The sequence below is a fragment of the Lolium perenne genome, chromosome 3 (assembly GCF_019359855.2).
Source record: "Lolium perenne isolate Kyuss_39 chromosome 3, Kyuss_2.0, whole genome shotgun sequence".
NCBI classification, from domain to species: domain Eukaryota; kingdom Viridiplantae; phylum Streptophyta; class Magnoliopsida; order Poales; family Poaceae; genus Lolium; species Lolium perenne.
In genome coordinates, this window is record NC_067246.2 from 344,295,576 (window position 1) to 344,313,292 (window position 17,717).

The 17,717-nt window shown below is 43.1% G+C and overlaps 1 protein-coding gene across 1 annotated transcript; it reads right to left on the reverse strand.

Moving 5' to 3' along the window:
- Window positions 1-14,252: 14,252 nt before the first annotated feature.
- Window positions 14,253-16,243, reverse strand: LOC127346077 (uncharacterized). The gene is made up of 2 exons (XM_051372607.2): window positions 15,937-16,243; window positions 14,253-15,147 (listed from the first exon to the last, which is right to left on the reverse strand). Exons 1-2 carry the CDS (start codon window positions 16,202-16,204, stop codon window positions 14,426-14,428), a joined length of 990 nt encoding a protein of 329 aa, XP_051228567.1. The 5' UTR covers window positions 16,205-16,243; the 3' UTR covers window positions 14,253-14,425.
- Between the last annotated feature and the right edge of the window lie 1,474 nt (window positions 16,244-17,717).

The window sequence follows — 17,717 nt, forward strand, 5'->3', positions numbered from 1 at the left end:
ACCGCAAGACTGTGTTAGTCTCGTTCCCAACGCGATGGACAGTCCGGCCAAATTGCACCGGACTGTCCGGGGCAGACTATCCGGCCGTTCGTCGCGCCGTCACGCCGCCGTCTAGCCTACACGCCGCCCCAACCATACCCGTACGGACCTACGAGACATTGCAGAGACTCGTGTCGTCCAGCTTCGCCTCATAGTGCCTACTGGCTGCCCATCCACCTTGTCGCTCCTCCCGCCCGGCGGCCACAACCGCCACCGCACTGACGACAGGGCTACGTATACCCGTTTAATATTAAACGAAGGGGTATCAAGCGATCTCAGCTGTCCTTGTATTTAAGTTTGCTTTGAGTTTAGGGGAGGGGTTTGTACCGGAGCAAACACCCTATACTAGTCCATATGTCGTTTTAGAGCAGCTCGAGGCGTTCAAACTGGTCGGCTATGCCACCAAGTTGCACGTTGAGGTCCACACTTCATTGTGCCGCCACCGATCGTGTCGCTGCTCTCCATGCTGCACCACCGTTTACCAAGCTACGCTAGTTCCATGCATGCCGTGTACGTTGTTGCACTCTATGTCACGCGGGTTGTGCTACACTACACTTTTTTTTTTGGAGCAAACGCCAGGAGCTCTGGCTATTCATTTAGGAAGAAAGGAAAATGATCCGGTTTATGAGGAAAACTGGATCGAAAACCATACATACTTAAGTACCTCCGACATGCGGACTACTCCCAAAGTCTAAAATAACAACACAACAAGATCGAACAACTTGTCGACGACAAAATGCTACATATACGACAAAATGACACGAAGGTTGCATGAAGTGCATCCATCATGTAATCTTAACCGCCTTTTTCTTGGCGCCGACCTTGTTGCCCTTGGCCTTTTTCACCTTCTCCACATTCTTCACAAGGGAGCCAAGCATCGTGATGGAACGAGGCGACAAAGGGGTCTTAAACTTGTTAATGTAGGCAGCAAGGACGTTGTCATCGAACTCAGCGTTCTCTTTCAAGATGCCCAAAACACGCGCAAGCAACTCCTGAGATGTAACATCCTTCCGCAATTGCTTCTGCTTCTCGATGCGACCACTCCGACGAGGCGTGGTGGCCACCTCCTTAGGAGCACGGGGTCGCCTAGAGGGCGGCGAAGCAAGGATAGGCGGAGGCACAGGTCGAAAAACCGAAGACAAGAAAGCATTGAGCTTGACAGCAGTGGGATCCCTGGGATCAACTTGGATGTCCTCCGCAGGCACGGTTTCTGGAACAACGACGCAGGCAGCAGGGATCTCCTCCAAAGGCTCACGCAAGGGAGACATGAGCGCCCGCTTTTTCGAAGCCAAGTTGGCCAAGAAATCGGAAAGCTTGGTGGAGTCAGCCACCTCAGGATCTTCAACAAAAGGCACCAAGGGAACTGCCAACACATCAACCACATCATCCGGTTCAAACGCAGACGCCTCAAGCCTCGAGTGCTCAACCGAAAGAGGGACAGAAGCTTCAACAAAAAACTCAGCCAACCCAAAACCCTCAACGTCATCAGAGATTGGGCTCTGAGGACCCTCAGGGGAAGCAACCTTGTCATCAACCGCATCCGGCGGAAAAGGAGCAAGACCGGAGCAACCCTCAATAGACTGACGAAAGACGTCGAAGCCAAGAGGAGCCGAGTCGCAGGGACGGCGGACAGGCGAGAAGGGGCCGTACAACTCCAAGAGCTCAGCGTCCCCCAACCTAGCATCTGCAGCGCTGACAGGGGCACGCCCAACACCACCTGTGTCAGCCTCTTCCACACTCTGCCAACTTCCGACAGCACGCGCTAACCAAAGCTTGATAGCAGCAGCCTCGTCCCGCAGAGGCCGAGTTACCTCCTCGATGCGGTCCGAAACAAGCTGGAGGAGCTCCATGCGCAGAGAAGCAAACTGGGCCTGCAGGTCGGAAACCCGAACGGCATCGTCAGAGGCATCCCCACCAACACCAGGAGGGGACGATGGTGGCATCGATGCACATAGCGGCGAATGGCGCACAACCTCGGCCCAGCTCCGAGCCTGGGCAGGGCGAGGAGAACCAACCGAAGGGGAGCAACTTCGCGGGGTAGGAGAGCGGCCGACTGGAGAGCGACGACGGCAATTGCGCTCCCGGTGACCCGGACGACGGCAGCGAATGCAGCGGAAGGGTTCCCGACAGGTGCCGACATGGTGGCCACGCTCAAGGCAGCGGAAACACCGCCCGCGAGCCCACCTCTTGAAGGCGAGGCTCCGCTCCAGAGCTTCCCCCCACGGAGATGGTGACGGCAAGGCTCGGTCGGAGCGACGACCTGTACCCACTTGCTGCCAGCCCTCCTCTGCACACAGGGGCGCGACAGCAGCAGGGGGCACATGGGGCGAAGTCGCCGCAGGAGCGGGGGGGCCTCGGGAGCAGGAGAGGAGCTGCCTCTGCTCGGAGGAGAAGACCGTCGGCCTGAACGGAGATGGCAGAAGGGCACCTGGCGGCGGCGGCGGATGAAGAGGAGCAGGGGGCGCGGCAGCCATGGCGCCAGGCTTCGAGGACGGGGGCCGTCGCGAGGCCCAGCCTAGCAGGGGGAGGCGAAGGCGGCCGAGCGACGAGGGCGGAGCGGCGGCCGAGCGACGAGGGCGGAGCGGCGGCCTCGCCGAGCCCGGCCGACGAGGCGGGGGATCCCGGCCTGGGCTCCAGCAAGAAAGAGCACTGCTCCCGCAGCACCGGCAGCGGCAGCACAGGCCAGCAGGAGGGACGGAAAGGGAGCGGAGCGGAGAATTTCGATCTGGTAGGGGCGGAGGCTGGGGAAGCTCACGGAGGGAGATCAGGGCGGCGGCGGCGCGCACGCGAGCGTCGCCTCCATGGTCGCGAGCGGGCGAGCGGGCTTCTCACACGCTCCGTTCCACTGGTACGGCATTTACATTACGTTGCTAGCTTCTGTGCTACACTACACTAGTAGAGAAACCCCCCTTTAGTACCGGTTTCAAAGGGCCTTTAGTACCAGTTTTGGAACCGGTACTAAAGGCCTTCCACCTTTAGTACCGGTTCCTTACGAACCAGTACTAAAGGTTATTTTCGTTTAATTTTTTTATCCATTTTTTTTCTAATTATTTTTCACTCCCTCTTTTATTTTATTTTTTTCACTCCCTCTTTTTATTTTTTTCCAAAATTTCTAGTATTTTCGTTAGTCTCTAACTACACTTTATCTCTAGTCAAATTACTTACCCGTGGTCAAACTTCCCGGTCGGTCACCCATCCTCACACTACTCCCGCACTAGCACGCTTAACTTCCGAGTTCCATCCCGTTCCACTTTCAAGTGCTTCGCACGCATGTATGTGATAGTAGTATCATATCAATCCTATTAACATGTTGGTCGATGTCACACTTCTTTATTGTTTAAAATCAAAATAATTCTTTTAATAAAAAAGTAATGATGTAATAATAATGTTAAATAAACAAATAAAATTAATTTTTTAATTTGTATTATTTTTAATTATTTTTTAAAATTTTAAATTTTTTTTTGCCAAACCTAAAACCTGAAAATTTGAAAATCTTATAATTTGCTAAAAGTAATAGTAATATTTTAGGACCCAAAAAATCTTATAATTATTAATTTCAATTTTTAAAAAATAAAAAAATATATAAAATTCTAAATTTTTGGAAAAAAACTAAAATCTTCCTGCTTTTATATTTTCATTTGGAATTTTGAGAATCTAAAAATTGGCTAACCGGGTAAACCCTGATGAATTCGGATGTAACTTTTTCTCACGATGATTTTGATATATTATACGCATTTTTCGACGTCGTATGCAAAAATTAATGCAATTTTACCATTTTTTAAACTTTTTTTACAAAAAAAATAAATTCGAATTTCTTAATTTCACCGAATAGTAGGTTGCATAACATACAAGAATCGAAAAACATTTTATTTTTGAATTTTCTATCATTTTCATTTGTATTTTACAAAGCAAAAAAGGTTTTCCGTGTGACGCTAACCCTTTAGTACCGGTTCGTCCTTACGAACCGGTACTAAAGGCCTGGGCAATGCAACCGGTACTAATGCACCCTTTAGTACCGGTACTAAAGGGTTGGACGGAAGCCCCTTTTTCTACTAGTGCTAGTACCCGACCCGCTGATTGATGATACATATACAATTTATCTATGAACTTTGAACTGTATTATATGATAATAATTTATAATTTCATTATATGTGAGGTTTCAAACATGTGTTACATTGATTTCTGGGATTTTCCACAATCACTAGTAGAGAAACCCCCCTTTAGTACCGGTTCCAAAGGGACTTTAGTACCGGTTTTGTAACCGGTACTAAAGATTCGGTACTAAAGGTCTCCCACCTTTAGTACCGGTTCCTTACGAATCGGTACTAAAGGTGCCTCCACGTGGACACGGAGGAGCCCGCGGGGCTGGAGACCTTTGGTACCGGTTCGTAACACAAACCGGTACTAAAGGCTATTTCGTTTAATTTTTTTATCCATTTTTTTCTAATTATTTTACACTCCCTCTTTTATTTTATTTTTGTCACTCCCTTTTTTTTTCAGAATTTCTAGTATTTTCGTTAGTCTCTAACTACACTTTATCTCTAGTCAAATTATTTACCCGTGGTCAAACTTCCCGGTCGGTCACCCATCCTCACACTACTCCCGCACTAGCACGCTTAACTTCCGAGTTCCATCTCGTTCTACTTCCAAGTGCTTCACGCGCATGTATGTGATAGTAGTATCATATCAATCCTATTAACATGTTGGTCGATGTCACACTTCTTTATTGTTTAAAATCCAAATAATTCTTTTAATAAACAAAAGTTATGATGTAATAATAATGTTAAATAAATTAAATTAAATTTTTTAATTTATATTATTTTTTAAAATTTTAATATTTTTTGGCCAAACCTAAAACCTGAAAATTTGAAAATCTTATAATTTGCTAAAAGTAATAGTAATATTTTAGGACACAAAAAATCTTATGATTATTTATTTTAATTTAAAAATAAAAAAATATATAAATTTCTAAATTTCTAGAAAAAAAACTAAAATCTTCCTGCTTTCATATTTTCGTTTGGAATTTTGAGAATCTAAAAATTAGCTAACCGGGTAAACCCAGGTGAATTCGGATGTAACTTTTTCTCACGATGATTTTGATATATTATACGCATTTTCCGACGTCGTATGCAAAAAATAATGCGATTTTACCATTTTTCAATTTTTTTTGCAAAAAAAGTCAAAATTCGAATTTCTTAATTTCACCGAATAGTAGGTTGCATAACCTACAAGAATCCGAAAAAAAATTATTTTTTGAATTTTCTATCATTTTCATTTGTATTTTACAAAGCAAAAAAAGGCGATCCAGGGGGGGGGGGGGGGGGTGGAGGTGCGGGGGGCGGAGGAAAACCTTTAGTACCGGTTCGTGACACGAACCGGTACTAATGGTCTACCCTTTAGTACCGGTTCGTTTCTTTAGTACCGGTTCGTGTCACGAACCGGTACTAAAGGTTTTCCTCCTGACGCTAACCCTTTAGTACCGGTTCGTGACACGAACCGGTACTAAAGGTCCTTACGAATCAGTACTAAAGGCCTGAGCAGTGCAACCGGTACTAATGCACCCTTTAGTACCAGTTCGTAAGGAAACCGGTACTAAAGGCCTGGACGGAAGTCCCTTTCTACTAGTGAAAGTTCCCACTATTTTTGTATCTTTAATAACTTCAGGAAAATTTGGAACTCGAAAAAGAGCAAGATCAAAGAGCATGGTTCCAAATTTTTGATACAGATCCAACATGCTAAAGTGGTGCACCAGAAGACCAGGCGAGGAGGGCCCACCATGGAGCCGCACAGCTTCCAGGCCAAACCATGGGGCCGATCTTGAACCCCAAGCATCCTTTCGCCTCATTTTCCATGCCCACGGGACCGTCTTGAACTAAAACCATTTGTATATACCCCAATGAGATTTTATTTCGTGAGGGACAGAGGTGAAGAGAAGAAACCACAATACATCTCTCTACAGTCCACTACCAGAGGAAGATTGGAGGGTGGACCATTGCTAAGGTCGCCTTTAGCCACCTCTCCTGCTTCACCAACGGTTGCACGTCGCTCTTAACCATAGCGTGTCCACCCCCTGGATTTGGGGTTTATGGCTGTAATTTGAATGAATCTCTTTATGTGTTAAAATTGTACTCCCTCCATTCTGATTTAGTCTATGATGTCTACGGGAGCTTCTATTCTTGTAGACAGTGTTGGGCCTCCAAGAGCAGAGGGTTGTAGAACAGCAGCAAGTTTCCCTTAAGTGGATCACCCAAGGTTTATCGAACTCAGGGAGGAAGAGGTCAAAGATATCCCTCTCATGCAACCCTGCAACCACAAAGCAAGAAGTCTCTTGTGTCCCCAACACACCAAATAGGTGCACTAGTTCGGCGAAGAGATAGTGAAATACAAGTGGTATGAATAAGTATGAGTAGTAGCAATAGCACCAGAAAAGTGATTTGCTGTCCAGGACTGGCGTGTGATGGATGGTGGTAATATTGCGAACGGTACAGATGCAGCAGAACAGTAAACAAGCAGCGATAGCAGTATTTAGGAACAAGGCCTAGGGATCATACTTTCACTAGTGGACACTCTCAACATTGATCACATAACAGAATAAATAGATAGATGCTAGACTCTACACCCTCTTGTTGGATGATGAACACCACTAATTGCGTAGGATTACACGAACCCTCAATGCCGGAGTTAACAAGCTCCACAATATTCGATATTCATGTTTAAATAACCTTAGAGTGCAAGATAGATCAACATAACCAAATAGATCACATCAATACCATCATAGTAATAGTTAACTTCATAATCTACAAGAGATCACAATCATAAACTACGCCAAGTACTACATGATGCACACACTGTCCACTTTACATCATGCAGGAGGAATATAATACTTTAATAACATCACTAGAGTAGCACATAGATGAATTGTGATACAAAACTCATATGAATCTCAATCATGTAAGGCAGCTCATGAGATCATTGTATTGAAGTACATAGGAGAGAGATTAACCACATAGCTACCGGTACAGCCCCGAGCCTCGATGGAGAACTACTCCCTCCTCATGGGAGACAGCAGCGGTGATGAAGATGGCGGTGGAGATGGCAGCGGTGGAGATGGAGAAGCCTTCCGGGGGCACTTCCCCGTCCCGGCGGCGTGCCGGAACAGAGACTCCTGTCCCCCAGATCTTGGCTTCGCGATGGCGGCGGCTCTGGAAGGTTTCTCGTACCGTGGCTTTTCCGTATCGAGGTTTTAGGTCGAGGACCCTTAAATAGGCGAAGAGGCGGCGTCAGAAGGTCAACGAGGCGACGACACCATAGGGGGGCACGGGCCACCCCTGGGCCGCGCCGGCCTATCATCTGGGGGGCCTGTGTCCCCTCTCTGGCGGCTCTCGGGTGTTCTGGATGCTTCCGGGGATTCTAAGATGCTGGGCATTGATTTCGTCCGATTCCGAGAATATTTCCTTACTAGGATTTCTGAAACCAAAAACAGCAGAACAAAGAATCGGCCCTTCGGCATCTCGTCAATAGGTTAGTTAGGAAAACGCATAAATATGACATAAAGTGTGCATAAAACATGTAGATATCATCAATAATGTGGCATGGAACATAAGAAATTATCGATACGTCGAGACGTATCGGCATCCCCAAGCTTAGTTTCTGCTCGTCCAGCGGTGTAAAACGATAACAAAGATAATTTCTGGAGTGACATGCCATCATAATCTTGATCATACTATTGTAAGCATATGTAATGAATGCAACGATCCAAACAATGGTAAATGACATGAGTAAACAAATGAATCATATAGCAAAGATTTTTCATGAATAGTACTTTCAAGACAAGCATCAATAAGTCTTGCATAAGAGTTAACTCATAAAGCAATAATTCATAGTAGAGGCATTGAAGCAACACAAAGGAAGATTAAGTTTCAGCGGTTGCTTTCAACTTATAACATGTATATCTCATGGATATTGTCAATGTAAAGTAATATAATAAGTGCAATATGCAAGTATGTAGGAATCAATGCACAGTTCACACAAGTGTTTGCTTCTTGAGATGGAGAGAGATAGGTGAACTCACTCAACAATAAAAGTAAAAGAAAGGTCCTTCAAAGAGGAAATCATCGATTGCTATATTTGTGCTAGAGCTTTGATTTTGAAAACAAGAAACAATTTTGTCAACGGTAGTAATAAAGCATATGTGTTATGTAAATTATATCTTACAAGTTGCAAGCCTCATGCATAGTATACTAATAGTGCTCGCACCTTGTCCTAATTAGCTCGGATTACCTGGATTAGCATTGCAATGCATATGTTTTAACCAAGTGTCACAAAGGGGTACCTCTATGCCGCCTGTACAAAGGTCTAAGGAGAAAGCTCGCATTGGATTTCTCGCTATTGATTATTCTCAACTTAGACATCCATACCGGGACAACATAGACAACAGATAATGGACTCCTCTTTTATGCATAAGCATTCAACAATTATTAATTTTCTCATATGAGATTGAGGATGTTTGTCCAAAACTGAAACTTCCACCATGGATCATGGCTTTAGTTAGCGGCCCAATGTTCTTCTCTAACAGTATGCATGCTCAAACCATTCAACTCATGGTAAATCTCCCTTACTTCAGACAAGACGGACATGCATTGCAACTCACATGATATTCAACAAGGAGTAGTTGATGGCGTCCCCAGGAACATGGTTATCGCACAACAAGCAACTTAATAAGAGATAAAGTACATAAGTACATATTCAATACCACAATAGTTTTTAGGCTATTTGTCCCATGAGCTATATATTGCAAAGGTGAAGAATGGAAATTTTAAAGGTAGCGCTCAAGCAATTTACTTTGGAATGGCGGAGAAATACCATGTAGTAGGTAGGTATGGTGGACACAAATGGCATAGTGGTTGGCTCAAGGATTTTGGATGCATGAGAAGTATTCCCTCTCGATACAAGGTTTAGGCTAGCAAGGTTTATTTGAAACAAACACAAGGATGAAGCGGTGCAGCAAAACTCACATAAAAGACATATTGTAAACATTATAAGACTCTACACCGTCTTCCTTGTTGTTCAAACTCAATACTAGAAATTATCTAGACCTTAGAGAGACCAATTATGCAAAACAAATTTTAGCAAGCTCTATGTATTTCTTCATTAATGGGTGCAAAGTATATGATGCAAGAGCTTAAACATGAGCACAACAATTGCCAAGTATCACATTATCCAAGACATTTATAGCAATTACTACATGTAGCATTTCCCGTTTCCAACCATATAACAATTAACGAAGCAGTTTCAACCTTCGCCATGAAAATTAAGAGCTAAGAACATATGTGTTCATATGAACCAGCGGAGCGTGTCTCTCTCCCACACAAGCATTTATTCAAACAAAAACAAAAACAAAAACATACAGACGCTCCAAGTAAAGTACATAAGATGTGACCGAATAAAAATATAGTTTCAAGAGAAGGAACCTGATAATTTGTCGATGAAGAAGGGGATGCCTTGGGCATCCCCAAGCTTAGACGCTTGAGTCTTCTTGATATATGCAGGGGTGAACCACCGGGGCATCCCCAAGCTTAGAGCTTTCACTCTTCTTGATCATATTGTATCATCCTCCTCTCTTGACCCTTGAAAACTTCCTCCACACCAAACTCGAAACAAACTCATTAGAGGGTTAGTGCATGATAAAAATTCACATGTTCAGAGGTGACACAATCATTCTTAACACTTCTGGACATTGCCCAAAGCTACTGGAAGTCAATGGAGCAAAAAAATCCATCCCACATAGCAAAAGAAGCAATGCGAAATAAAAGGCAGAATCTGTCAAAACAGAACAGTCTGTAAAGACGAATTTTAAAGAGGCACCAGACTTTCTCAAATGAAAATGCTCAAATTGAAAGTTGCGTACATATCTGAGGATCACTCACGTAAATTGGCATAATTTTCTGAGTTACCTACAGAGAATTAGGCCCAGATTCGTGACAGCAAAGAAATCTGTTTCTGCGGAGTAATCCAAATCTAGTATGAACCTTACTATCAAAGACTTTACTTGGCACAACAATGCAACAAAATTAAGATAAGGAGAGGTTGCTACAGTAGTAACAACTTCCAAGACACAAATATAAAACAAAATTACTGTAGCAAAATAAACACATGGGTTATCTCCCAAGAAGTTCTTTCTTTATAGCCATTAAGATGGGCTCAACAGTTTTAATGATGCACTCGCAAGAAATAGTAGTTGAAGCAAAAGAGAGCATCAAGAAGCAAATTGAAAACAAATTTAAGCCTAACATGCTTCCTATGAAAAGGAATCTTGTAAATAAACAAATTCATGAAGCATAATGCAACAAGCATAGAAAAACTAGACAAGCTCAACTTCAAAATTTTAAGCATATAGAGAGGTGTTTTAGTAACACGAAAACTTCTACAACCATATTTTCCTATCTCATAATAATGTCCAGTAGCAACATGAGCAAACTCAACAATATAACTATCACATAAAGCATTCTTATCATGAGTCTCATGCATAAAATTATTACTCTCCACATAAGCATAATCAATTTTATTAGTTGTTATGGGAGCAAATTCAACAAAGTAGCTATCATTATTATTCTCATCATCGAATAAAGGAGGCATATTGTAATCATAATCAAATTTATCCTCCATAACAGGCGGCACCAAAAGGCTACTATCATTATAATCATCATAAATAGGAGGCAAAGTATCATCAAAGTAAATTTTCTCCTCCATGCCCGGGGGACTAAAAAGATCATGCTCATCAAAACCAGCTTCCCCAAGCTTAGAATTTTCCATAGCATTAGCAACAATAGTGTTCAAAGTATTCATACTAATATGTTCCATGGGTTTTTTAATTTTCGGATCAAACCATCCATGTCTTAAATCAGGAAATAGAATAAGAAGCTCATTGTTGTCCATTATGCCTTACTAGTGTAAACAAGAAACAAAAAGATGCAATTGCAGGATCTAAAGGAAATAGCTTCGAGCACAAACACAATGGCGCCGAGAAAAAGCATTACACTGAACCGGAGTATGAGTGCCTTTTACCTTTCCTCCCCGGCAACGGCGCCAGAAAAGTACTTGATGTCTACGGGAGCTTCTATTCTTGTAGACAGTGTTGGGCCTCCAAGAGCAGAGGGTTGTAGAACAGCAACAAGTTTCCCTTAAGTGGATCACCCAAGGTTTATCGAACTCAGGGAGGAAGAGGTCAAAGATATCCCTCTCATGCAACCCTGCAACCACAAAGCAAGAAGTCTCTTGTGTCCCCAACACACCAAATAGGTGCACTAGTTCGGCGAAGAGATAGTGAAATACAAGTGGTATGAATAAGTATGAGTAGTAGCAATAGCACCAGAAAAGTGCTTTGCTGTCCAGGACTGGCGTGTGATGGATGGTGGTAATATTGCGAACAGTACAGATGCAGCAGAACAGTAAACAAGCAGCGATAGCAGTATTTAGGAACAAGGCCTAGGGATCATACTTTCACTAGTGGACACTCTCAACATTGATCACATAACAGAATAAATAGATAGATGCTAGACTCTACACCCTCTTGTTGGATGATGAACACCACTAATTGCGTAGGATTACACGTACCCTCAATGCCGGAGTTAACAAGCTCCACAATATTCGATATTCATGTTTAAATAACCTTAGAGTGCAAGATAGATCAACATAACCAAATAGATCACATCAATACCATCATAGTAATAGTTAACTTCATAATCTACAAGAGATCACAATCATAAACTACGCCAAGTACTACATGATGCACACACTGTCCACTTCACATCATGCAGGAGGAATAGAATACTTTAATAACATCACTAGAGTAGCACATAGATGAATTGTGATACAAAACTCATATGAATCTCAATCATGTAAGGCAGCTCATGAGATCATTGTATTGAAGTACATAGGAGAGAGATTAACCACATAGCTACCGGTACAGCCCCGAGCCTCGATGGAGAACTACTCCCTCCTCATGGGAGACAGCAGCGGTGATGAAGATGGCGGTGGAGATGGCAGCGGTGTCGATGGAGAAGCCTTCCGGGGGCACTTCCCCGTACCGGCGGCGTGCCGGAACAGAGACTCCTGTCCCCCAGATCTTGGCTTCGCGATGGCGGCGGCTCTGGAAGGTTTCTCGTACTGTGGCTTTTCCGTATCGAGGTTTTAGGTCGAGGACCCTTAAATAGGCGAAGAGGCGGCGTCAGAAGGTCAACGAAGCGACGACACCACAGGGGGGCGCGGGCCACCCCTGGGCCACGCCGGCCTATCATCTGGGGGGCCTGTGTCCCCTCTCTGGCGGCTCTCGGGTGTTCTGGATGCTTCCGGGGATTCTAAGATGCTGGGCGTTGATTTCGTCCGATTCCGAGAATATTTCCTTACTAGGATTTCTGAAACCAAAAACAGCGAACAAAGACAATCGGCCCTTCGGCATCTCGTCAATAGGTTAGTTCCGGAAAACGCATAAATATGACATAAAGTGTGCATAAAACATGTAGATATCATCAATAATGTGGCATGGAACATAAGAAATTATCGATACGTCGGAGACGTATCAGTCTACATTCTAGAAAAAATGAGATAAATTAGTATTGCATTTATTAGTACTACTTAGATATGTGAACAAACAATCCAAGCTACATTGAAATTAACAACCTCCAATAAAAAGAGCAAAACCACATCGTTTTTAGTGTTGTTGTTGACTAAAAGTTAGAACGTAGAGTATTTTAGAACAAATTTTGGATCTTGAATGTAGACTATTTTAGAACGGAGGGAGTATTAGTCAGTATGAGTTGCACTACATGATTACATAACTATTAATGTAATTTTTATGGTAAATCTTTGGTTATGAGATGATGAGCATGCTGATATATATGTTGAGATTATTTATAGGTACATTGTTTTCTCTTACTCTCTTTACATTTAGCTAGGATTGTGAAATGTCTTGTTTAAGTAGGAGCAGATTAGTTGGAGGTGACACCGCAACTCAGATCTTTGAATGCATGTTGTAAGGATTTATGGGGACCTCAAAACTTTATGCAGAGGCTAAACATTAGTCTTAATCATCCTTTTGTTTGCGCAACAATGTCCTTAAGAACTATCACTAATGGTGTGTTAGTACGTGTACACGACCTCACCATTTTTGTTCCTCCATAATAGTTTCCTTCTCTCTGGCATTATAATACCCATTGTAGGAGAGAAATTACCACTCCATAGACGACACAAAATTTCCGCTATATCAAGTCACGCCACTTACCTATAAATACTCTATTAATGTCCAGTCCTAGGAGCTTACCAAGCCGGGCGGAAATCATTGATGATCAAAGCCCGCATGACTACAAAGTGTAAGGACGCCACACTCCGTGCATCTGACTAGTCATAGTGGAGAGTAATATATAGTAGTGTCATGCATATGACACTACTCTATGTTACTACCTTCATAATGCATAGTAACTTAGATGTAGTATATCATGCATGCGTGTATTAATTAGCTTGTAGACTCATTCAATCTTGAAACATGTGATGTTATAGTAACATAGCTAGTTACCACAACCATCTCTTTCTTCATTTAATATCATGCCATGTCATCAATTTTCCTAGTTAGCAATGCATGTAGCTCTATGTTACTACCTTAGTTACTCTCACTATGAGTAGTCTCAAGATCAACCTCAGTTGTTCATTGGATTGAACGACTGGATACATGTTCATATGAGCTGATGCAACATGATTTTGTAAAATGATAAGGCTGGTCATAGTGGAGAGTAACTTAGACTAGCAACATACCATGTTACTAGTCTAGGTTACTACCTTCATAGTGGATAGTAAGTTATATGTGGTGTTATCCATTGTATCATTTATTATGTTGTAGACTCATCTTGTCTTGAGGTGTGTGATGTGATGGTAACATAGCTAGTTACCACATCACTCTCTTTCTTCATTTATTAGCATGTCATGTCACCAAAATGCCTTGAGATGTGTGATGTTACTAGCTATGTTACTCCCACTATGAGCAGTCTAAGTTAGTACTTCTCCTGCCCACTATGTTAATTAGGGCCCAAGATGTAAATTTTTGGGATATGCCGGGTTAGTAGTAGTATGCTAGGAGGGAACAATTTTATGTTGTACTGAGTATATAATTAAGGAATAAAAAATGCAGCAACTACATGAAACTTAACACATAATCGCCAGTAACATCCCTTAACAATTTCATTTGCAATAAGTTGCACAATTATGTATGTGAGAAACCATCCACATCAAGACGAAAAATTGACAACATATATCATGTTGGTATTGATATAATATTCTTGCATCACAACTTAATTATTCCTGGGCTATATCATGGGCTAGCCTTGAGGCGTTTTACTCAAGTTGCCCTAGTTGTGATCATGGAGATTCCGGCCTGGCGGCCGAACCTTGCGACTTTGCAGTCAGCGGCGAATATGTTGGAAGAGACATAGCTGGGACCACCACCCATGATGGGCATGGTGGCACTAACGCTGAGCTTGTTGACGTAGTTAGTGCTGTATGTCTGCCCAAGCACACCGTGGACATCGTCGGTGAGGTTGTAGAATTTGAACCCGAGGTCGAAGTGGGCGAGGCTGTCATCCTCTGTCACGCCATAGCTGTGAATGCGCGAGTCCTCATCCGTGATAGGCACAACCCTGGCCAAGATTTCAAACACTCCCTTGAGCTCAATGTTGACACCATTGGCCTGAGAGGTCCTAGTGATGGTCAACACAGGCACAGTGGTGGATTGCCATTGCCCATTAATCTCGTCGGGGATGTCGATGGGCATGCCATCGAAGGTCAGCTCAAGGCGGTCAACCTCATTGTCCCACACGACGGTCTTCTGGGCGCCCATGTAGAGGCGGTGCTCAGCGAAGCGGATACCGAGGGCTTGGATCCATGTGAAGTCTCGGCTCATGGCAGGGTTACGCTTACCGATGAAGTGGGCATTGATGTGGAGACCAGCGTCGGAAATTATACAGAAATCCTGGCCCTTCTTGCCGTGGAAGTAGAAGTTATTTCCGTCGGCGCCCGTGAATCGCGGATCGCCACAGGTAAATCCGGGGTAGAAATCACACACTTGAAAAAAGTGGTTATGTTAGACTAGTCACAATGCATAGAATCATATAGTATCAAGTGTATGATAGGGAAATTCTCTTTGGCTCATAGGTGTAGATGCACTCATTATTCAAACAAATATTCCAAAATATCTAAAAATTCAAAAAAAAAATCAGGGTGTACATCCAGACATTTTATGTTCGCGCACGAAGTTTAACAGAAAAATATTATTTTTTGTGGCCAATGTAAATATCAATTTTTAATGTTCCAAAGTAGCTTTTAACGAGACATTTTTTGTCTTTTTTACAGTGCATACAAAATGTTTTTTCGTGCCAAACTTTTGTGAGCTGACATAGAATATGAGGATGCACACTTAGGATTTTATTTCAAAATTTATAAACATTTTGAAATAAATTTAAAATACATTTTTTTTAATAATAGTTGCGTCTACACCTATGAGCCAAAACACCATGTCGTGATAGATACTACTACGTGTTACTATATCTACAATTCATGGTATCATATACTAGTATCATAATCTTTTTATATTAATTGATTTGTACAATCTCAATGCAAATCTAAGTACAAGTTGTATTTGATATTAAATTTCTGGCACTACGTGCTATGATACGGTATCTACCTATGATACTACAATCCTCTCTTTTATTTTTAATTGCACTGCCACATTAGATTTTTGTATGCATGAGATGCATAATACTTCTACTTATGATACTTTTATTGTAAGTAATCTTAAGCATGTCCTATATACCCAGTGTTAATGTACACTAAGTAACGGTTTAATATGCTTACGGCAGTAGGTGGTGCAGGTTGGGCAGAAGACGAGGCACTCTTCAGGGCAGCGGCTGGGGCAGGTGGCCACGCATGGCTTGCTGTGGTCGGTGGGTTTGCTGCAGGTAAGCACCTGGTTCTTCTTCCCCGGGTGGATCGTCTGGTACTTGCGCAACGGCTCCGGAGGCGGAGGCCCCGGCTCATTCCCGTCGACGGCGGCGACTAGGAACAACACGGCCACGAGAGCGGCAATTGCTGCCGCTGCCATTGTTTGCTGCTGCGTGGCCATGTTGGCAGGACTGCAGCAGGTGATGGCTGTCAGTTGAGATATCTGTGTGTTAGTGTGAGTGGGCTACCGGACATTGATGGCGCTAATTTATAGAGCGTTATTGGCTTGCTATAGCTGACCTGGAATCTTTGTATGAGTGATAAGAGCAATTCCAATAGTGTAGCTAGCTGCTGGCTATAAGTCAAGTGTCATGTCATCTATAGTCAGCTTAGAGTCAACATATACAATAGTGAGCTATAAAAGTGTAGAACTTTATCAATGTATGGTCCACCTTTCACTCTTATAAAGTGCCTAGGAGCACGTGTTAGAGCTGGCTATTGCATAAGAGCCCACTCTCCTTCTCTCTCCTCCTCTCTCTCCTCTAACTAAGCAATAATATACTATTTTAATCTACAACTTATTGTACTTGCTCTAAGAGGACTCCTTCGTGTGATTAATTGGATACGACTTGCATTAAAATTTTGGTGGAAAAGGTGCATGCGTATGCCTCCTAATCACAGTAATCAAACTCTATCTAGCTGACCTTGCTCTATTGGTCAACTGTATAGGGGTAGCTGGTACGCTTGCATATGCTCTGCGTACATGCACCGGTTGCATCTCTCCCAACCCCTTAGACTAGTTATAGTAGGGTAGTAACATACATACTCCGTAAGAAGTGAGCCTAACTCACTTGGTTAGGAAAGTTGACGTACAACCCAGCCACCAAGGTTTAAGTCCCAGAGACGCAATTTAGGTTCTTATTATTAAAAAAACACTGCAGGGGCTTCCCTTACCGTATTTCTTTTAAAAAAACATACTCCAAAATACCACCAAAATGTCTGAGGTTGTGTGATCTTACTACCAATGTCACTCCGACTATGAATAGTCTAACAACCGTCATCCAGCCATATTAGCGCCCTTAAATTTATAATCGATCATATTAATTCCATATAGGTCCACTTGAACAAAATACCCATAACGACTTGTCTTCCCCCCTGGATGGCGGAGCTAAGATACATGGGCAGGCCCGGATGAAGGATGCGGTGTTGATCTGCTAATAGCAATGGGCGAAGCTAACAATGCATATCCTTTTCTAGGAAATCATGGGCGGGTCATGGCCCAGTTAGACCCATGTTTAGCTCCGGCCCGGCCATTCCCTGCCCTAGAATGGCACTGCTCTTTAAGAGCATGTTTGTTTGCAGCGATGTTAACATAAATGGCAAGAGAATCAAGTTTGATGTTAATTGGAGTTTTACTTATTTAGTTTGGTTCATATCTTTGGTAATGTCATTTGATTACATACATTGCACACTGTTGCTCATCTTCGAGCGACGCTGATGTTCCTCCCGCCCCTAATGGTTTGCATCGGTCAAGGAAGTTGAGGGAAGATCAGGGTCCTCCAGTGCCGCTTTGCAGTGAAGGGGATCAACAACCATCGCCGCTCATCCCACGATGACACAACTGCTCCTTCAACGGCTCATTTCTTGCTATTGAAGAATTAATGAGGATGATGACCACCAAACCCAGCGCTACA